Source organism: Odontomachus brunneus, unplaced genomic scaffold (assembly GCF_010583005.1).
Source record: "Odontomachus brunneus isolate Ranch 3 - 2012 unplaced genomic scaffold, Obru_v1 Obru_scaffold_045, whole genome shotgun sequence".
NCBI classification, from domain to species: Eukaryota; Metazoa; Arthropoda; class Insecta; order Hymenoptera; family Formicidae; genus Odontomachus; species Odontomachus brunneus.
Window position 1 is genome coordinate 923,658 of NW_022639495.1, and position 22,820 is coordinate 946,477.

Sequence of the window (22,820 nt, forward strand, 5' to 3'; positions counted from 1 at the left end):
TCTCTCTCTCTCTCTCTCTCTCTCTCTCTCTCTCTCTCTCTCTCTCTCTCTTCTCTCTAAGTGGTGAAACAAATGTTTCTCTCTAAGGTGTGAAACAAAGTGTTCAAAACAAATATTTAAGGCTTCGTTTTTAAATAAGTATACGTATATGTCCTTTTCTTTTTCTCGCTATTTTCTTCGAAAAATCTTGAGAAATAGAATACAAAATATATCTGATTTGCTAAAGAAAAGTTTTGTTAAAGAAAAATATATAAAAATTAATTTAATATATTCAAGTTATAATTTAATAGTTTAAGGAAATCTTAAAAGGGATTTAATATTTTATATCACGGAACTTTTCCGAACATACTACTTAAGGAGTTAATGGTCTTCGCGTTATAGACGATTAAAGGCCATTAGCGAGACAAAGTTTACGAGCTGACCGCGAAAATAAGCAAGAAACTTTTATTCCTCCACCTTTGGTCTTGAAAAAAATCATCTCTATCCAAGTCGGCGAGATGATTTCAGTCACGGAAACACATACACGCACACATACACACATATATACAATATTTTCGCGCGACAGAAAATACGCTTTTCATCCAAATGCGTCCCTAATTTTCTTTCCCCTCGCGCGTCACCTGTATTCTATTTATTCACGCGCGTGCGCACGGATGCAACGGGGCCACGTGTCCTCCGGGAATTCGGGTGCGCCGCGATGTCTCTTAAAAAATTCACCGCATATATCATCGGTGGATTGTCGCGGCTTTGCAAGGCGTAGGTGGATGCGCATAAATATTCATCGGCTTTCCCTGGTCTGATTGCGTCGCGTCGCGTCGCGCTGCGCCACGCCGCGCCGTCGATGCCTGCCGACTGCACACTGTTGCAATTTTATGCACCGCATCCGAGCTACGGTAGCGTTTGATGGGGAAACTTTGTACCCACGGTGTGACTTCGGAGACGTTACAGGTGTCTTATTTTCGACGATTTACGAGGCGCTCCTTCGAGTTTTCGATACCTCCTTGCAAGTACACGAGTGTACACGAGCCGGAATTCGACTTGTTCAAATGCGAGCTCTACCTCGTACGCGCGACTTCGATTCTTATTTCATCGGTATGAGTGTATCGACAACTTCGTTGCAATTGAGATGCCGTTCATTTTTCGAAAGAGACGCAAGAAATTCTACTTACCTCGTGTACGAAATATGCGAGACTCGGTTAACAGGGTCAGAAGAACTCCTCAGCGACGCTTCGAAGACACTGAACGGCTAAAGAAAATTAATCGGGCGCCATCGTTATTTTGCGAGGACGGTCTGCAAGTGAGAGAACTTCATGAGCCGAAGTCGGAGATCCTTAAATATCCCCGGCGAGAAAAGTTCGAGCGCATCGGGGTCATGGCTATCGATCTTCGCGGGCCATCTTCTTGCAGCTGTCGCCGTTAGCTCCAAATTATAAGCGTCTCTGAACGGAGATAGACGAAAAGGGAAGAGCTGCGTTGTAATTCAATTTAAATCTCTGTGTTATCGCAATAAACACACACTGTGACTCTGAAAAGAACAAAACGATAAAAACGATAAGATTGGAAATGTAAACGGCAGGGATTTCTGTATTATACGGCAATCGTACCGCATTTCAACGATATGTAACTTACTTATAACTTGCGTTATATCGGGATAAAAATGTTCAATGCGATCGCTATTGATCGGCAAAGTAATTGTCGTCGCGGGGCAGGCCGGGCGAGAATGAATCGAAGAGGAGTCGTGTGGGTAATTTATTTACAAGAGTAAAACATTATGTACAAGAATGCGCTTTCTCGCAAGAAAACCGTGTGAAAATAAGACGGTGAGAAGGGTGTGTGAAGTGAATAGGGGAGCGGGTGGGCGGAGGGGACGGGTAAGGGAACACAACGCAGTTTCGGGCTAGTCATCGTGGGTGTTAAATCATATGAGTTGTAAAGTCGCGTGGGTTTACATACATTTTTCCTACTGTTATGCGTGTGTACGTGTTGTCTTTCTGTTGTGTTTTCTTTTAAGTTTCATTTAACACTTATGCACGTAAGTAGAAAGTACTTCCGCCGCGTCGCGGACCTCGGGGTCCGACCGTCGTTTTATTACATCGCTCCTCTCGCTTAAATTTATACTCGTGTGTGACACATTTATTTTACACTTAACACTTTCCTCACGGATCTCTCTCTCCCTCTCTCTCTCTTTGACTTCTTCTATGGTCGGGAAAAAGGGGACATGGTTCTGTTTTATCTCCTCGTACTCGCCTCACCCTTCTGGCGACACTCGCGCGTCTTTCTCTTTTTTTTGTTTCTTCGTGTCAACGATCGATGTGCGTCGTCGTTAATTCTTACGTTTTTATGCATCACTGTTAGACGTCATTCGTCAGACGTCACGGGGCAATATTATTCGAAAGTTTCAGCGGCGATCTCGGCAGCGCTCGATCCCACTTTTTGCGCGAAAGCGTAGGAACCGTCCCGAATAAGAGATTACGAATGGAGCGAGCGAGTCTGATCCCGTGTCGTCGCTGAAATTCTCGAATAACACGTTCCCTGCCGCGTCTCTGCGGATATGATAAGAATTTTCGACTGTTTTTCACTGTTGGTCGTCATCGCGAATCGTTATCCAACGCTCACGACATAAAATCGTACCAAGGCTAAGTCGCGAACTAATTTTTTAGCTGAATCAAACAATCGGCGTGCCCCTCGCATCTTAGCGCTAATCAAGTGTCTGCGAACGCGGAACATTTATTCTTACTTTACGTCATTACTTATGCGTGAATATAAAGCGCAAAAAAGCTTACCTTGCGAAAGTAACTATAGACTACGCCAATGGTTGCTCTCCCTTACGGTCCATACATTCAGATGTCCGGAAAAATCAGAACTAAACTGAGAAGAAAATAAAATTCTCAATTGGCGATCTCGCGTTTGCGATTCGTGTTATTCGGTTATTTTTTCCCTTTTTTCTTTTTGATCGGAGTAACAAGATACAGATTATATATAAAAGATAAAAATTGCAGATATTAAAAAAATATTAAAAATATTAAGAAATATTTTCGAAACACTCAAAATATGTGATATTAAAAGTCGATGCTCGGTGAAACAAACGCACCGTCAATTAGTAGACAAGACCTGCTTGTTATTTATAGGGGGAGGAGGGGGAAGGGAACAGTCGTTACGCGCGGCGTGATAATTATTAATTTCAGACGCAAATTGCTGTTGAAAATATTATTCGCGCAGGTGCCGCCAATTAACGGAAAACGCACGCGAAGTGAAAACGCTCTCGGATCGCTCGTTATCATTACGCGGCTATTTAACGTTTTAACGTACAGTTCAACTGTGAATAGCGGACGCTGCGTTACGACAGGTGTACGAAAAAACATTTCGGAGCTCCGAGCTCGTTTCGAGTTCTCGGTCGGGATAAGTCGACTCGCAAGCTCGTCGCAGGATCCATGGTTCTGAGGTCCTATGGCCGTGTACATACACACGGCCGCCTCGCATTCCGCTTAACCCTTAGGCACAAAGCTCTCCTTTTATTACGCAAGAACGAGCTGTCTCTCAGGGATTATCTTCGTATTTCTCATTTTAGCGGCCACGTTCACAATTAGATTTGAGGAGAAACGAGACGGCGACTTTCGCGGCAAAAAGAGTGCGACACGAACAACGTAATAGTGACCAGGTTTGTGAGCTTTCTAAATTGAAATTGTTACTTTGACGACTGAGAGACTGAAATGGAACTGAAAGAATTTCGGAATTCGTAGTCCACGCGCAGTCTCCATTACTTCGGATGATTTATTCAGGAAGAAGACGATAACACCAATAACCAATATAAGGTGAATTAATAATTTTACGAATTAAAACGACATTATCGCAATAATGATTTTGGAGTATCGACAATTTATCAGTAATGCGTCACCGAAAAAAATCGCGATTAACTGAAAAGAATAAAAAATTACCTGAAAGGGATAAAGTCCGCAGTTCAGAGCGTCAACTTTCGGGTCGCGGTAAACTTCGCCCTCAGATCTCATTAATTCCGCGTAATCTCCCGAGATAACTTAACTTTTCGGCCGCTACGATGAGACCGACTAGGATTCGAGCCAGGACGATCTGTGCGGAAGGGCTAACGCTTAAGCACGCAATCACGTCGCGATTTCGCGAGCGTGCGATTTCGTTTCGCCGAGTATCGGGCGACTCTCACGGCGTGTGCACGCACATTATCTCAGCTGACCCAGCAGGAAGGCGAGCATCAGCAGGACCGTCTTGGAATTCGGCGAGCCGGCTGCCGTGTTTCCGTGCTGCATCGCGGCCGGATGCTCACCTGAAAAGGAAACGAGCACTTGTGAGATACTCACTACCTCCCGTTGCTTTTCGCGGATCTCGACGGAATGCGGGTGAAGTGTGAGATGCAAGGAGACGGGTATGGTCAAGGGGTTGAGGGACTTTAAGCTATCTCCTCACAGCTGCAGCACGAACTATAATACGATTTTCTATTCATTCTAGTGGCAGAAAAGCTGGAAATTTGCATATTGTTTTCTCGTGCACGTAAAACATCACGGAGCTGCAAACTTCGTAGCGCGAAGTTGAACTTTATCAAAATCAGCTTCTCCCGCGGCCACTCTCCCGGCTAGCTGCCGGCGCATGCTTGTCTAGGTTCCGTATAAATTGCCCGAGAACCCACCGCGTCGGTGAATCGGAACGGGTATTTCGAGGGGAAATGGTCCCATATGTAGAATTCAGTGTAATTTTATATGCCCACGTCGGAGCTTCTACAGACGCGGATAACCGTAGAATCGAGGTCAACGCGATACAGCGACGATACAAACGTCGCCCAGGAAGTGGTGGTGTGTTTCTCGTGTATATCGGGACATTCGCACCCTCGATTGATTTCTTGGCGAACAGTTCTGGAACTGGAACGAGCGTTGCGACGGCGATTCGAGCCACGTATACTTGTCCCAAGGCGAGGGTGGTTCTTCGAAACCCGTCTTCCCCCCGTCCTCGCCCTCTTCTCTCATTAGCCCTCCGGTGACGTTACTTCTCGAACGTAAGATTAAGTCTGGCTCCGACGGTAATGTAATGCTAATCAAGCGAGAGTCTACATGAAGTTGCTTGTAAAAATTCAAAACTTACTAGATTTATTCATGCGCTCGTTCGTTGAAGAATTATATTTTCAAATCACATTTCTAACAAATTATGTTTAGGAAAAAATTACAAAAATATTTCTTCATGAATTCGAAAAAAACACGAAACTCTGAGGGCAATGCGCTCAGTGCACGCAGCAGCGCATAACCGATGCGTGATGCGAAAAATCAAATCAATCCGTGCCGGTGTTGTATTCCCTTTTCCCTCTCCCTCTTTTCCCCACCGTCATCCAGTGCACGCGCGATTACCGTCGATTTAATATTCGCCGTGCGAATTCACGAGCTGTTACGTGCATTTTTAAAACGATCGGCGGAGATTGCGCGGCCGCGCGTTTCTATTAACCGCGTTCATTTGTCTCCCGCCGCACGATCGGATTCGTTATTTAGTTTTATGCGAGCGCTCCAAATAACGATTGCATTTGCATGTTTCCCATCTACTATGTTCTCGCTCCTCCGACCGAGGACGCCTCGCCATTGATAATCGATCGATTATTTCGAGGACTAGAGTTTACGGTGGCGCGATTAGTCATAGCTACGATTGCATTTTAGCGCCAGCTATGCTGTTGGCGCAAAGCTCAACTCCTTTTTTGGGCAATCTATTATTCGAGTCGAAATTTAGAATCTACAATAGGTCTCGAAAGTGCTAACGTCGTCTCTTAATGCTCCCTGTGCATTAACTTTCTCCTCCGATACATTAACTTTCTTTATTGAGTTCGACTCTTCAAGTTCGACGCAATTTGTGAGGTCAATATAGAATCGAAATGTCGACTCGGGTAAAAGCTCTTAGCGAGTCCCCCTTCAAGTTTCCACGTGGGGAAAACGGCAATAAGTTACGATTTATAGCATGAATGGGAGCACAATAGTCTGTATACATAAACGTTATTATATAACATATATTATGTCTCGTGCAAGATTTTTTTATTGGCCCACAAATTCGATAATATTTGCAGTTAATCTTAATGTGAAATCGAGATTTCAACTACAATATATGGACAGTAAAGTGCAGTTATAAAAATCATTAGACTAAAACGAATTAAAACCATTTTAAAAATGATACGATTCTCTGGAGTAGTATTTTAAAAGAGCGCGTAAAGCGCGCGTATTTTAAAGCGAAAGAATCACGATGTATTAAGAGGAGATTTTTACCGACAGAAAACTGGAAAAAAAGATCAGAAAATAAATAATAAGATCAGGAAATGCAATTTCCTGCCGCATACCGGTGACTTTCGCAACTCTCCGTAGATACATCTTTGTGTCGCCCATCCGATTGAATGAGAACGCGGCAGGGACAGCGACGGCGAAGGGGCGTCCCAATATGATCGACGACGAGGGAATCGTCGAAAACGTTGCTGCCGTCGACATGGGACCGCGTAATTAACCGTGTAATTAATCGAGAATTGAAATTTGACGGGATTCGTCAGCGATTTCGCATCGCGCCAGAACAATGGAGAGTTATTAATACATCCACGTAACGTGCACGCGTACGACGGACCTTCCTCGCCGGGAGAACAGTGGCGGAGCCGTGGCGAACGGGACGAAGTATAATTAGCCGAATGTGCGAGCTAAATGAATTTTGCATCGCCGTTTAACGCGCGCCCGACGGAGAAAGCGACTCACGATTACTACACGCAGACAGATATGCACACGACCGTTGCCAACTCGTGAATGAATAATTCAACACGAATTTCAAAAGAACAACGAAAACGCCCGAATCGAATGTATTTTTGCGAAAAAGTTCTATTATTGCAGAAAGTACAATTTTTCCATTTTTAACGTATAATTTAACAGAATATACTATCGATACATGGGAAATATTACATAATAATATTAATACTAGTTGTAATTTTAATTATGAGAAAAAGGGAATATTTAGAAAAAAAGATTTCGCTCCTCTCCCTCCCTCTCTTCCGTAATAAATTTTCATCTAGGTTCTTTGAAGAATAGAACTGTTGCTCGCGTCCCTACTCTTTCCACCTTTCTCGCTTCTTCGTAGCAAGTCGTATAATTACATCTGCGTAAATGTGCGCGTGCACTCGGTTAGTGGTGGACGCGCGATTTTGCGAAATTAATGTTCCTCCAACGCGGACCCATGACGCGCGTGCAGGTCCTCCCGTGAAAGAAACAAAGTCGGCGGGTCGTACAAATCGCAGCCGCGGCGCGCGCTTTACCTTGCCTTCTTCTTCCTGTTATGCATATCTGAATATTTATCTTTCCGGAGTGGCCGGCGCGCGCATTCATCGAGCATGGAGAAGAGATGAATTCATGCACTTCGCCCGAGATAATTGCACTTCGGCCGAGGTCCGCAGCTCATTTGCACTGCCGGAAGAAATGCGCTTTTTTTCGATGATGAAAGACGGCACTTCATTCGTTATTTGTGCCGACTTCCGTTCGCCGTTTCCGCCGTGCGAAAGTCTCGACGGCAGGCTGCCGGAGCTTCTTAGAAAAGATTGCATCGTTGTCGTCGAACTTAGTGAAAGAGATGAGGACGACAACGCGATGCACTGCGAAGTCGCAATGATCGCGAATTACCTATGGAAATGTTTACGCAAGCTTTTACGATAATTAGTTAAAAATAAAGGAAAGAATGTGATTCTTTACGATCAATATGTTACTTGAGTGACGATTTGCATATATAGTCACGTGGTGAAGGTATCGATTGTAATTGCATGGACATAAAATCTCGATGCACCCTCAAAGCCACCGTCACGTTTCGTCTCCGAGGCATCGGGAAATACTTTTCCGGGTTACAGAAATAGATTCGGCGAATAGATAAGCGTGCTGTGAGATTCTCGGGCACGAAAGTCTGTACATAAAGATTAGAATCGTCCGTGACGCCGCGAAGATGTTTCCGAAGGCGACCTTATTCCCGACCGGATTTCCGGAAAGACCTGCGATGAGAGGGACAATTCTCCTTTTGTCACGTCTTATAGTTTCCAGTGGATTTCGAAAATTGGATCGCGAGCGTCGCATAGCGCTTCCCTTTGTCCTTATAATAGGACGATTTTAACGAAAGGCAGTCTCTCTCTGCTCCATCTGAACGTCGATCGAACTGAGTAAAGGCATACCGGCCGTTTTTTCTCTCTATTAATGATTTTCAATAAAATAAAGAAGATCCTGTCGAATTTTCCGGAACTTGCTGACGGAACAAATCTAATTAGATGCGCGCTTGAGTCAAAGGATTAATGATATTTGCGCGAATTAATAGGTTTTTTTTTAAACAGAGTATCTCATTAGAATGTTGTGGACCTTTGCAGATCAAAGAGATTATTATTTATGAGTACTCTCTAATTAGCAGCGAGAGCAGATCTTTTCATGGAAAGAACATGGTTCTTTTTAATGCCGGCGAGAGCGAAGCACTCGGCCGACAACGATGGGAACTAATGCTTCAGCTCGTTCGTAATGCTATATTCTGATTGTTCAGAGACGATGCATTATACTTTGCAATCCTGAGAAGACGTGAAAATTTAATGACGACAGTTATAATAATCAGCTTTCGTAGGGATTCTAATAACGATAACGTCTCTCGTTTATAACTTCTTTAATGTTAGTCGATATTCGATGCACGATGATTCCAATTATTGTACACAAGACATTAAATGCTGTTCCATTTTCTGGCATAGTGACATTTGAAATTTTCATGCAGGCGTATTATATTATAAATATGTGAAGAAGAATCGGTAATTCTTCGAATAATCCATAGTTATAATGCACGAATATTTATAATATAATGATAAACCGATATAATATATGATGAGTCTGACTGAAAATTTCAAATGTCACTGTGTTAAGGAATAAGATAGCATTAATGAAGCTTTACAAGAAATATTAATAGTACACAGATGTCTGACAATTATTAACATATCCCTTGTGTACAGGTAGAACTCATCAAACGTATCGTGAACACAAAATTCCTCTATTATTTCGCAAACATCCATGTAAAGATTTGAGTAATTAATTAAAGAAGATTGGTGAGTGATCACGCGCGACACGGTCGATCAGCTGCGATGGCGACGTCTACAGTCGTATGCTTGTATGTTATGTCAATCCAAATAAAAATCGCTTAAAAAATCCGGCTATTCTTAAAGAACTTTCCTTCAGAAATCTTAAAAGTTTTTGAACAACTGAAAACATATGTGGCAGAATATTGCGGTTAATTTTCCGTCTTCTTCCTGTTCGCGGTCGTGAAGTAATGGAATGACGGTCTCGCAGCGTATCGTCAAATCGGGCGAATCGATGGGCAGGTGTCGGCCGAATCTTCGTACCTACGATTGCCGAGCCGTTGGGGTCCGTTGCAAACGGCGAGATAACCGCGAGAGGGTAATGCGGCGTCGAAATTGGTTGCACCGAGCACGTTCGCGGCGCGTTCACCGGCGCGTTCGCGGCCGCGGTGCGAAAATTACGGTGATAACGGCACCCGGGCGGTTGCAGCCGAAACACCGGAAAGATCCCCGGCTGTCGAAACACCGCGAAATTTCCAGTGTTCAGCCCCCGCAGCCGCCGCAGGTCGAAAACCTCTCTCTGTAATCTTTCGCGCGCGAAGCGCGCGTAATTAACGCGCACGGCTCGATCGATCGAAAAATGCTCGGGTTGTTATTTGCTCCTCGAAGCGGCTGACGATTCGTGGCGCCGTGGAGGGTGATTTCCGAAATTATCGCTTTTTGCGGCATGCACATGTGGAACGTAATTTCAACTTTCCATAAATGATATCCGCGAGTTGCGAAGCGCGTAATATTTGATGGTGGATACGTACCATCGAGATAGGTACAATCGCGTAGCCAGATGAAATTATGTGAAAACTGAATTTTCGTAAAGCTCGGGAATTCTCGAGGGACCTCAGAGGCAAGATATGAAAAGCATTTATACGAGGATCCGCTATTATTCTTTAATCCTGCATTAATTTAGTTGGTTTTTTAATTAGATTTATCAGAAATTAGATTTTTTATACAGTAGCATACTGGACAGCGGCGAACAAATCGTACTTCCTACTGGGAGCAGCAAGTAGTGGCAGATCGCGAGGGAGGAGATTTTATGATTCCGGTGGTCTCTTTCGTTCGCGTCAGGTAGACGATTAGAAAAACTCGTAAAGCCTCTTCGCACATTTCACAAGGGAAACGGCCTAATTCCTCGCGGCACGCGTTACTTGCTCCGTTCGTGCACGTGAAAGGATGCCGGCCGTAAAAGATGCACACTGATGCAACTGTGTGAACGAGAAGGAATAAACGGAGAATAAACGCGACTCGGTAACAAAGGATTTAGAGGAATCTCGTCTCGAAGGAAATCATTCCGCGTTGTCGCGGCCGTCGTATTTGAATCTGTATTTGAATGTACCGCCGTTGCATCTTTCACGATTCCGCCAGATGCATCTCTGCAACCGACGAAAGTGGAGAGAAACGCGGCCGCGAGAACGTCGAGAATTATGCGCTTTATGTAGGTACCGGAAGGTTTATGGTTCCAATGTTAGAAGAACAGGGAACTCTTCATTATCGAACATATCTCTCTTGTAACATTTGGTGAAAACCTAATTCCTGATGTATATAACTAAAAATTTAACTTTTTATTAAGAAGGTAACAGATAGTCGTCAAGAAAATAGTTTTTATAAAATATTATCTCAGAAATCTTATTAAAATTTCAGAGTTCCGTAATTAAAATTACTGACTTAATATATCGAAGAAATATTAATTATATCAAAACAAACAATAGGTTAGTGCGAACGGTTTGCAATTTTTCTATCGTACATTGTGAGAAGAAAAATACTTGCAAAACAAAAAAATATTTATTTTGATATGAATAAAAAATATATTTACTTAAATCTAAATCTTTCTTTATCTAAATAAAATAAACAGTTTTCATGAAAAAATAAAGTTTTAAGGAAATATATATTTTCTTATTTGGAAAATTTTTTACCGATAGCGGAGTTATAAATTAGTATATAAGTATATATGTTATTAGTACCCATTGAATAAATATTTTTTATTTCTTAAATATTTTTTTAAACTTTTCTTTAAGTATAGAATATTTGAATATTAAAAGAAAAATATAACGAGGATATCCTCGTTAAATGTTTGAAAAATGTTTGAAAAAAGTCGGTGTTGTATTTCATTTGTGAAAAATTTTTCAAAATTAAGTAATTTCGTTTTCTATTTGATTTGACCAATACAAATAACTTTTTGCCGACCAACCTAATAACTAATAATAAGAGAAATATAATAATAATATAATAGAAATATAATGTTAACATTATTTACGCTCGTGGCTGAATATCGATACACGCTTGACAATATTTTGCGTAAAATTCGCCAGCAAAAAGATTCATTGGCGACAGTTGTTGATAACCGCCCGTCAATTTGACGGCGAAAATTGTTACTGTGAAACGCGCGCAATGAGGATGTTTAACGCGAGAATCCCGGGATGTATCTCATTACGAAAGTTATGGCCACATAGGCAAAACGGCGACTCGACACTTGAGCAACTAGACGTAGCGCCAGAAACTAGGCTACACGACTTACATCCGTCATTGGAGTTGTGAGCGCGTTGCGAGCGCGTTTACAGCCAGCGGCGGCGGGAAACTGACAGGCAGTAGCGCAGTCCTTAAATACATCAGCCGACCGGCTTGTCGGAGAATCGCGCGCGCTCGGTAGATTCAACTGTACGTAAGAAGTACATATCTTCTTGCTCATATTCGCGTCTTGTTAATTGCACGGTTCAACTGCTGTTGAATTCGCGCGCTCGCTCTGCGGAAGGCAAGAAGGTTTAGCGAGTCGCGTGTCCTGAGCTCGCTTCTATCTCTGCAAGCACCACACGACGAAATACAGGCGACGCTCCGCGTTCGAAAGCGGCGGTTGACGTTACGCGTGGTGCTGCACTTCTCGCAAATATTGGCGGAACGTGCGCGTCGTATTCACGCAGCTTCGCTGCAATCCGGGTAAATAGAGCCTTATGAAAATCGGTTAACTCGAAAAAATAAATACACTCGCGATCGAAAGGGGAAGACCAGGAGAGGCTTGTCGCACTCTTCTCGCTCGTTTCGTGCAGCGCTTTTCCAGGTCGATTATCGGGATTTGATCGTCTTCTACGCGCAGATTCCATGAAAACGCGTGTTTGCATGAGCGAGTCCCTTCTAATTCGCGAGTGCAGGCAACGGTATCTGTCTGGCTCAGTTCGCGCAACGTCCCGGATTTCCTCTCATCGTAGCATCCACCGTGTCGTAGCTCCGCCGTATTGTTGGTATTGTTAGCGTAGCGTCACGCTTGGCGACGTATTTTTACGACCTTAAATATCCGCGACTTTGTTTCAGATAAAAATATCAATCCAACCGAGTTTTTGAACTTGCTAGCAGCGGCGCAGGACGACGTACGCGAATTTCTCGGCCATCTAAAAAATTAATTTCTCGCGTTGATTTCTCCGCTTTAACCAGTAAAAGGGAAGGTTTTTTTCTTTTAAATAATATGAGAAAGAGAGAGAGAGAGAGACTGCGCGGAGATCGATATTGTTTACGTTAGCCACATTGCTGTAGCGAGTCGCTACGGTCGTTTGCTACTGTTTTTCGCGGCAGCCGCACAGTAAATCATTTCGACGATTGCATTGCCTTTCGCCTGGAGCGTAGCACAGGCTGCAATTTTATTTTCAGTCGATAGTCGATATACAGGCGTTTGCACGACGCGGTCGCGCAATTTATCGCAATAATTACACCACGAAATGAAGTACATTACGCCTGAGCGCGGGTAACGAGACGACGATGGAGCGCCGTCGCCGCTGCCAGGGCGTCGAAAACGAATCCGGGGAGAGAGTGCGGCGCGCGGAAAACTCTCGGGCGCTCGCGTGCGATAAGCGAGCGTGAATTAATGTGCGACACGACAATCGCGGCTTAAACGCGGGACTCGGGGACAATTACTTTAGATAATTGTGTATCTCGGCTCGGCGAGGAACGAGTCGTTTAGATACCGGAATCGTCGCCGGACGAACAAGAGAATGATAAATTCGCGATTACCCTCGGCGTACACGCGAGCAAAGGGTTCGCGAGACGGCGCCGAGGGAACGAGCTCGGCGCGCGGAGTTACGACGACGTGGAACCGTAAGCGGTCATATTCCGGTTGATAATGCCGCTTTAAAAAAATCTATGAGTCATTGAAGTGCTAAAATAAAAAAAAAAACAAATTTAATTTTACTGTATTTCTGATTTTTTAGTTCTGATTTCATTCAGCTGCACAAAAGGCACATGTGTGTGTATATTTTAAAATTACAAATTACAATAACATCAAAAATAATTAAAACAAAATTGAGATACGCCAAACTCTATCATCTCTGTTTATTGTTCGATAAGCTGCTAGAAACTTGTTTATTGTCGCGTTTAGAAAATGTTTGCACAACGTTGTAATTTTAACATCGATCGGAAACCGCGATCGGGAACCGCAGCTTTGTTAGTTTTTCTCTAATATTCGATAGAACTATATGAAAAAGAAAAAGAGAGAAAGACACTTCGCAACGTGTTACATCAATGTTGTCGTTAATTTAACTTTATATACAGGCGCCGCATGTAGCGTTTTAAACGATCAATTGGTCACGCCTGTGGAACGCTTCGACTGCAAAAATTGACGCGCGCGCCGAACGCCGAAACAGTTTTCGAAATATCACGAGCTCGCTCCCTTCGAGCCTTGACTCGTTTCCATTTTGCGCTAAAAGCGAGATTCTCGTAAAAGGGAAAGAAGATAGAGAGCGAAAACCAGAGAGAGAGAGAGAGAGAGAGAGAGAGAGAGAGAGAGAGAGAGAGAACCTAGACGCTTTGTACAAATCGACGGCTACATCGGGCTCCTTTTACCGTGCTTACACGCCGCGGATCTTTATCTATGATTAATGGAAACGGCTGAAATAAATATCGGAAAAGCAATCAGGTGCCCCTCCCCATCCTACCTCATCTCGAAAATGGAATAAATAGAAGACGATTCCGAGTCGCTCGGGCGGGATATATCAGTTCTTAGTCGAACCACCGGTTTTGGTACCGAAAGCGCAATCGAGAGAGCAGTGCGGAATCTACGTAGTAAAGAGGGAGAAGGGAAAGAGGGTACAACGGTAATAGACTATGCTAATGACCAACTAGGCGAACGGTCCTCCGATTCATCTCCAGCCGCGAAAGCGATCGCGGTTTGGCAGTTTGCCCCTGTGCAAGTGCACTTGACCCGGTTCGAGTCGTGATCGCCGGCGGAAAAAAAGGAGAGAAAAAAAAAGAAAATCGAAGCGAGACCCTGACGGAAAATCGATCAGAGCATCTTCGTCTCGCGTTGGTCTTCGTCTTTAATGGGGTTGGCTCGAATGGAGAGAATATCGACAGGAATTAGCCTTCCCACTTCGCCGTCCCACTGAATGCTTGATCTTGCGGAATTAACTCTCTGGCTCGGAGCTGTCACTTTTCGGACGGAAGACTCGAGATTGAATCTCGGGGGTTCGCGTCGTGGTGGGGAAGTGATGATCGAAGTTGTCGCGAAGTGGAACAACATACAACGGTTCGAAAGTCGACTGATATACGAAATCTTGCACACGTCGGAGTCGGAGTTTTGTTCCCCAAGTGTATTGAAGTGCGGAAGAAAGTTTCAATTATGAGACTCGATCGATCCTTTCCGTGAAATATGTTTGTTTGTATACTGAGGATACTTTATGCTTGTGTGTAGTGTGCGAATTAAATTAGTAATTTTTGTTACATTTTGAGAACTGCCTGTGTAAGTATTTTCTCTATCTTACACCTTCAACAGATTTTATTTTGATAAAAGAAAATTATTGGGAGGATTTAATTTTTGGATTATGATTATGTTGGAATATGAAGATTATAGAGAATAGCAACGTAATGGCTATAAATTTTGCAAAAGTTAAAAAGGGACGAGTAAATATTTACACTGTACGTACATGGATAAGTATATGGATGAGTTGCTCCGACCTTGATTCAATTAAATGGATGGGATGTGATAAATTATTTACATCTCATAGAATTAATAAAGAAAGAAAAGAGTTCTACACACACACACACACACACATGTGTGTATATATATGCACACACACACACACACACACACACACACACACACACACACACACACACACACACACACACACACACAAAATATGTGAGAATCCATGTGTTAATTTTACGATAATGCAAAGCAGATTAATTATTCCCGGTATGTGTTCACATGCGTTTACATGAGTTATGTGCACCGTGCACTTTGTAATGGTAAACAATCACTGACAAGCGTTATAATAAAATAAAACACGCACAATATCCTTTGGAAAAGATTTATTCAATCATTCGCGAGTATCACATTTTGTAGTATTTTCTTCTTGTATTCGAGTTTGGCACGCGTGTGGGAATCAGAAAATAAAATAATACGATATTCTCTATTAGTTCTTATTTCCAAGGTCATATTTATTCAGAATAATTACTATCGATTTTCGCTATTCGAGTCTCTTCAGTCACTATTCAAAGTCACTGCATGAACTTGCGCCGTGCATTACGGAATAAACCCTCAAGACTAAGCGAGAGTGAAAATACGAATCCGTGTTAAGATTACGTTATATTCCCGAGACGCGATAAATTTCTTGGACGAGAAGTGACGTGAACGTTACACAATAACGTGTGGCGCTGTAAGATCCCATTAGAGAGATCGTGACATCTACTTTCTCCATTTATCCACCGTACCGATATCTCGTTTGTTTCACGACGGGCCGCCTCCTCACGTCATCATCGCCTCTATGTCGTGGTTACCGCGGGCAAAAGGTAATTCGATCTATCGCACCGTCCCAGTTACGTTGCGCCGCATATGACATCGACCGTCTCGCTTTTCCGAAGCAATTTTCCCTTTATTTCTGGTTGATGACATTCACCGGCGAGCGGAGATAGGTAGAGAGAAACCACGGACTCTTTCGTCGCGAAAAGTATATTTGGTATTCCGAATTCGACTCAAATAAATTTCGAGTTCGCATTTGTCGCCTCGATGAAAATTTAAAGTGAATCATTTTCCACGCATGTCCGAATTTTAACGTTCCGAAAATTTCTATATTCTCGATCGTCCGTGCTATGAAAGTGATCCGTGATTCAACTACGAAGGAGTTTTTTGCGCCTCTTAAATTGGGACGTGTCGATTTAATCATCGTTAAAACATCGCGAGATCGCGCAACGGTGCGAATAATGAATCAGGAGCACGTTCCATTAACAGGTAACGTTCGCGAAACAAATTTTCATTTATTTTTCATCTTCGTGTATGCGATAAAACGACGCGGCGCGGCGTGTCCGCGTTGTTTGTGCGTAAATTAAAACGCGCCGGCGCAACGCGATTATACGCTGTGTGTGCGTTTCATTAAAATTAGAAAACGCAATCTTCCGTTTTTGTCACGTATAACTCCGACAATCCGAACGCGCGAATAAATCACTATCTCACTGACGTTGCACACGCCTGCTTTGTAATTCTACGTCAAAGGGTATTACGAATTCCCGTATCGACGCGCCACGATACCCGCCGTTCGAAAGAGTTAAGCACAAGCGCGGAAAAGGGTAAATATTGCCGACGAATTTCCGCGGGAGGGAAACAATCAAGAAGCGCATTTTCGCGTTTCTCAAAGCAATAAACGATATCATGCCGATTTCCAGCGCGTTTTGACCGGTGCTTATAAATGCGAATTTAAAGACCGAAAATTTAAAGAAAAATAAGTTGTCAACATGTGAGAGAGAAAATTATATATCCTTATATTGAATATATTCCATGTCAAAATTTTAAATATTATATTTAAGGATTATAAAACGATAAAAGGGTTCAGGATTAAGTGCCTATATGCTGAGGAATTGATATTTTTACCTTAATACCGGTTATTACTCGACTGTCACTGCCCTCTGATCATCCGTCCGAGCTCCAAATCGGCTCAGCGTTTTTACAAGTGCCATAAGTGGCATAAAAGTCCATAAATTGACCCAACGAGCGATTTTGCGCGTCGCGATTTTATATTACCACTCGCTCGTGTATTTATGAGACCGCATTTACGCTGGTGCACTTGATATTTTCACAGGTTAATTCGACTATAAATACACATAGACGCCTTCACAACGACAATCGCGTCCTTTCTCTCTCTCTCTTTTTCTGGACGTTTGTGCGCGTGTATACGTTCGCTGTGCTCATCACGCACATACACGAGCGCGCGTACACGTTTGCAGGAAATCCCAGTGCCAATGAACACGCGCAGTAAACCGGAATCGCGTCCGAAATAGCATACGCTCTACATAGATATATGTAAAACGATTTTTGTTTTCTCGCCGGGGCAATTTAATATTTTTTCTCATTTCTGTAATTGCGTATTTTTAAGAGAAAGCGATGAAGAACGGCGGCGCGAAAGCGTATTTGAACGAAGTCAGTAGATGCGACAGAGAATATATCCGACATCTCTCACCGTCGACGATACCCTCATTTCAAAAGTTCAATAGTTGATCTTGCAAAATCTTAAATCATCACATCTCCGAATTTAGAATTCATTTAAATGATTGAAGAGCGAGAACAAGAGAAACTCGTGTTTTTACTGTCCCTTTAAAAGTCTCTGCGTTTAATATGAAAATCGACAAATGTTGAATAATCGTATTATGTAATCGTAGATATATGTTGAAACAAGATGTGTGTGGCTCTGTGTGTGTGTGTGTGTGTGTGAGAGGCAGAGGGAGAAGTAAAAAGAGAAGCAGAGTTCAAATATTAAGTTGGAAGTAAATTTTAATTAGGTCAGGAGCAGGACGGGAATCACATTTTGCTTGTAAAGGTAGCTCAAAGCTGCGTATGTAATGCTTGTAATGGTGCGTTTGCGAGCTATATGGTAAACATAAATGGTAAGCGTAGGATTACGATATGCAGGGCGGTATTTGTGTTAATATTAACACTGGCGCCCATTCATCCCAATAAGCACCGTTAATGCACTTTGAGAACTCGCGAAAATCTGCATTGCATAATGGATGGATACGTCGACTCGGGCGTTATAACGGTTTGTATGTCAAATAACCCCGGTGATTTAATCGTGCATTTGCATTTGTCTGGTTAATACGACCATCGCGATTGTTAGTTTATGATAATAGCAATAACGTAATTCGCGCGAATAACACACAATCTATGCGAGTAATCGAGTCCCGAGGTAAGTAGGGATACTTGGCACTTAATCCGCGATTTGAAAACTGACATCCAAGAGAGAGAAAGGGGAATTATTATTCACGCGGGATAAATTTTCGTGCTGTACGTCACGGACATTTTTTGGGTTCTACGATGAAGGTATGTCGGATGGGGAGAGCGCCGCGAAATCTACGATGCAATTATAAATTTGCTACACGGACACGAATTATTGTTACCAGCGCTGGACGTGCTGGACGCACCTTCTATTTCACTCGCACGGAAGATATTTCAACTCCCGCGAACGTGGGGTTTTCGACGTGTTATTGAGACTTGGTGCAACGCGAGATCGATAATTGCATAGCTTTCTAATCCGCGACACTAATTTCGAGAGCTGCAATCCTCGCGAGAAATCTCTCGCCTGGTATCGGCCGAAGGGAGAGGGAGCGGATTTTCGTTCTGCGGCGGTTAAGGCGGCGGAAATTAAGTCGCGCTGGGAATTATGCAAATTGCGGATCATCGGCGAGGCAAGCCGATGCGGTATTATCGTTTCACGTTCGAACAAACCGACCGCCGTCGGCTGCTGATCCGCGATATTTGAAATTGAAATAGAATCTACCGCTTTTAACGCTCGGGAGGCAACCCCGGAACGGCTGGTTTGTCCTATCACTCCATTTGTTCATTGATGGCGAATAGTCGGAGCCAAATCGATTTAAATCATGGCGATTATTGAGCGTTTGAAAGAAAAATATGAAACATATATATATAGAAAGCAGAGAACACATTGTAGAATAGACTTTAATGTCGCCTTTGCTTTTGCTACAAAGATATTCAAGATGACATGGTTATTGATCTGTACATAATTTATAGAATAATAAAACTATTTAGAAAATACTGCAAGCTCGTCTGAAAAATATGCTAATCTTTCTGATGTTCCAAATATTTTTTGAATACTCGCGTTTGAGAGAATATCGTTTTTCGTATATTTACTTACTACCACTTTTAACAATCTTTTCTTTATCGACATTATCGCTTATGACGTAACTTCCGTTCAGGATCATCCGAAGCGTTTTTAAATTTTCCCCTTGATGTACCCTGTGAGAGGTCGCGGGGCGTGAGGAGACTTTAATGGGATATTCTTCCTTTCTTGCGTTTGCATTATGTCGCGAACTGCGGAATCAAGCTGAACTTTATATATATTTACTCTCGACCGCTGCTAACCGATGGCTGGCAAAACGGAGAGAGTGCGCTTTTCACAGAGCTTATATGTGCTCGCAAGTAATTACTAAAACATCACGTTCTCAACCGCAGCCGTTATATCGTTGGTTTTGTTCCATGCGAGTAAGTTGAACCCGAACTTCTGTGCGTTTTCGTAATAATATTTAAATTTTTTCTCGTGCGTTTTGCAAAATCTCTTTCTCCTGACCTTTCGAGCTAAATTTGTCTCTTTCGAGCTAAATTTTATTCAATAAGATTTCAGTCAATATTCTCCCGCTCAACAATGATCTATTTAATTCCTCCTTTTTTCTAAGACAATCTGAAAGTTACGTGATACTTTTACGGAAAAAAGTCAAATACAGAAAATTCAGAAAAATGAGATACAATTTATCGTGAATAATATATCACTCAATATTTTTTCCACGTGTCTAATCTTCGACATCGTCGACCTCGCGTCGTACACTCAAAGGCGATTGACCCACGCGCCGTGCTCGATCGAAGCAGGAATAACATTTCAGCGGTTTTATTCGCGTTTCGACTTGGAAGTAAACGTGGGCACGACGGCGGAGACGGTGCTATTTCGCGAAATTTCATGGCTGAGGCGTGTTTTATTACTCGATAACTGGCTTCCGGTCCGAGACGCGTGTAAACGTCGACGTTGCATGCGCGCCCGCGCTCGCGCGCGTGCTCACGCGGTGGCTGCTGAAACGTTCCATAAATCAAGACGATCTTGACTCCTTGCGAGTATCCCATAAATCAAGAGGATCTTGGCTGGTCGCGAATACCCGGGCGCAGTGACGGCACGTACTCTTGTTGCGTATCAGCGCTCGCGCTCTAGTTTGCTAGCGACTACGGCCGTGTCAGTAAAAGTCCCCAGGAAATCGATAGCCCGTCGAAATTTCTCCGGCAACGAAGTAACGCCGGATAGATTCGCGCTGCTGCCACTACCACTCGATCGATGATACAAACGCCGGATGCCCGAACAAGGCCGATGTCGCGAAACACGATGAATGGGACCAACGAGTGGACGCGAATAGGATCAAAGTAATTTGGCATTTTGTGTAACATCGAATCTTCGTTTCGCAACGTTTCGCTTGACGCGACAATCCGCGCGCGTTTCGAGCTTTCCCGGCTCTCGTGTTGTTCGTTTCTTTGTAACGCCGGGTGATGGGACTTTCGGATTTTCCCGCGAAAAATTTCTATCGAAGCGAAAGAAATAAAAGACCGCTCGATGCCGCCAGCGTCGAGTGCGTGTCGTGCACCATTGGAAAATTCGCTTCGAAATATACGTGCAGGAACTAAGAGTTATGTAAGACTCGCGTGAGATTTCGCGCACTGTCTTCTCGGCGGCAACTACGGTGTGGCGCGTTTGCGTCGCCACATTTAGGAACGCATGGAGACAAATGTCCGGGCTGTCGCACGAGGAAACATCGTATACACGTTACCGCGTCGCATATACAAAATGGCTTGTGTGTGAAATAAACATGGTATCGACTTCTGTGAGTTTTATCTTGTAACGTTGCACTAGATAAATTCATTATTATTATTATTATCATCATTCAAGCTTATTTATTCAGCATTTCAGGATAAATCCTTTCAATTCACCTCGGATAAAACTCGTATATGCGCAGATTACAAAAGCAATCTCGACGATTTTCTCCCTCTCTCCGCGCCATGCGGCTCAAGTGCAAAAGTGAATTAAGAAGCGTAAACTCGACAACTGATTGCGTCAACAAAATGTTCGTTGCCGGCAAAAATTCTCGCGCTAAAGAGGATCGCAAATCTGCCGAATAATGCGCTGCGTGAGTATGTCTCAGCGATGGGTCACTCTGTGCATAATCAGCTTAATCGGGAATTTCCGGTCTCGACCGCGCGGAAGCGGATCAATGAGTCGGTGGGGAAGTTTTTGGCTTGTCATTTTTTACTTTCTCTCTTTCGCTTTTTTAATGGCTACTTTTTAGGAGACGTTTGTGTGCACACCGGTGGCGGATGCTCCTGGGAAATCGTCGCTATACATATATCGAGCACGAGCACGACCGAGTAAACAAGCTACTATTGAGCGACGGCCGGGGGAAATTAGCGAAGTTGCGCGGAGATTTAAATAAAGCATCCGCGAAGAAAATGAAGAGGCGAACTTTACCCGGCTATCCACCGGCCGACTTCCTCTCGCGTCGGTCGTTTTTTCGGAAAGCGAAGAATTAAATCTAGAACTTTCTTAATGGAAAAGTGAAAAAAAAGAAATTAGAGGGGTCGTGATAACATTAAAGAGATCTGAGCACGCACCAGGCAGGCGGCAGCCGCGGCTAAGAAGTTTATCCTCTTTCTGTATTTCGGGAAACTTTTTCTCGCGCGGCAGATAGATGCGAGGTCGTTTCGTTTGTTTCTGTTTATTTGCACGGACAGAGGCGTATAATGCTTGCGGAACGCGAATGATTTTTCCATCGTGATATAATTAGAAATGCCTATCAATTTACATTCATTCAGATCGCATATTTGCGATATATGTGTTGTAAAAAATATACATTGAGAGAGAAAATATCTAAGAAATAAAAAAATATTTATTCGCGATGAGTACTTATTTATTCATATAGTAATGTGTACAATATTTTTCAAATAAAAATACTATTTTTGGTAAAATCTTAGGTATTCATGAAAGCTATTTGTTTTACTTAAATGAAAGAATTCAGATTTAAGTGAATATATAGTATTAATACTTAGCGAATATATATATATATATTTTTTTTTAATATTTTTTCCTCCTATTGTATATTGTAACGTTTAAAACAAATAAAATAAAATACGCAAGTTATTATTGCATTCGATTCTTGTATGGAAAGAATATTATGGTTTTCTTTTCATATCAAATCTTTTAAATTTTACAATATTTTTAGAAACTAATAGAGTACCAATAAGATCTGTTTTGCAAAGGAATACAGTAAGCTTTCTTAAAAACATAATAAATTTTTTGATTTTTAAAGTATAAATAACAGAATAGTATAATATAATATGTATAATAAGTATAAATATGAAATGAAAGAATAGTCAATTACTGCAGAATGTCGATCTATATATTCCTCGTTTGCGAAATACTAACTACAGTAATGTTTATTATAAAATTCTATCCGTGTAATAACATAATGTATTATACAAATAAAGACACGAATATGATCAATATCTTAAGAATTGAAATATCGATTTATTACTTGGAAAGCGAGTATAAGCGTAATTCCACTTTTAAACCGCGAAACGACGTACAGAAAACGCTGCAATTTTGCGGAGCGAAAGAAAGAAAGAAAAAGAGAAGGAAGAGAGAGAGAGAGAGAGAGAGAGAGAGAGAGAGAGAGAGAGAGAGAGAGAGAGAGAGAG

At 42.6% G+C, this 22,820-nt stretch overlaps 1 protein-coding gene across 4 annotated transcripts in view; it reads right to left on the reverse strand.

Annotated features, from left to right (window-relative positions):
• Positions 1-22,820, reverse strand: part of LOC116844695 — a 59,541-nt gene that overhangs the window by 13,435 nt on the left and 23,286 nt on the right. Inside the window, exons 3-5 of one of the 4 annotated variants that reach the window (XR_004378119.1) lie at positions 3,936-4,297; positions 2,784-2,868; positions 1,747-2,710 (exon numbers count right to left, since the gene is read on the reverse strand). Coding sequence is in view for 1 of the 4 variants with exons in the window: in XM_032816574.1 (XP_032672465.1) it covers positions 4,194-4,297 (104 nt within the window). In the remaining 3 variants the exon portion in view is untranslated. Of the gene's footprint in view, positions 1-1,169; positions 1,526-1,746; positions 4,298-22,820 lie in introns of those variants that run through there. The other 3 variants (XR_004378117.1, XR_004378118.1, XM_032816574.1) reach the window with 3 other exon arrangements.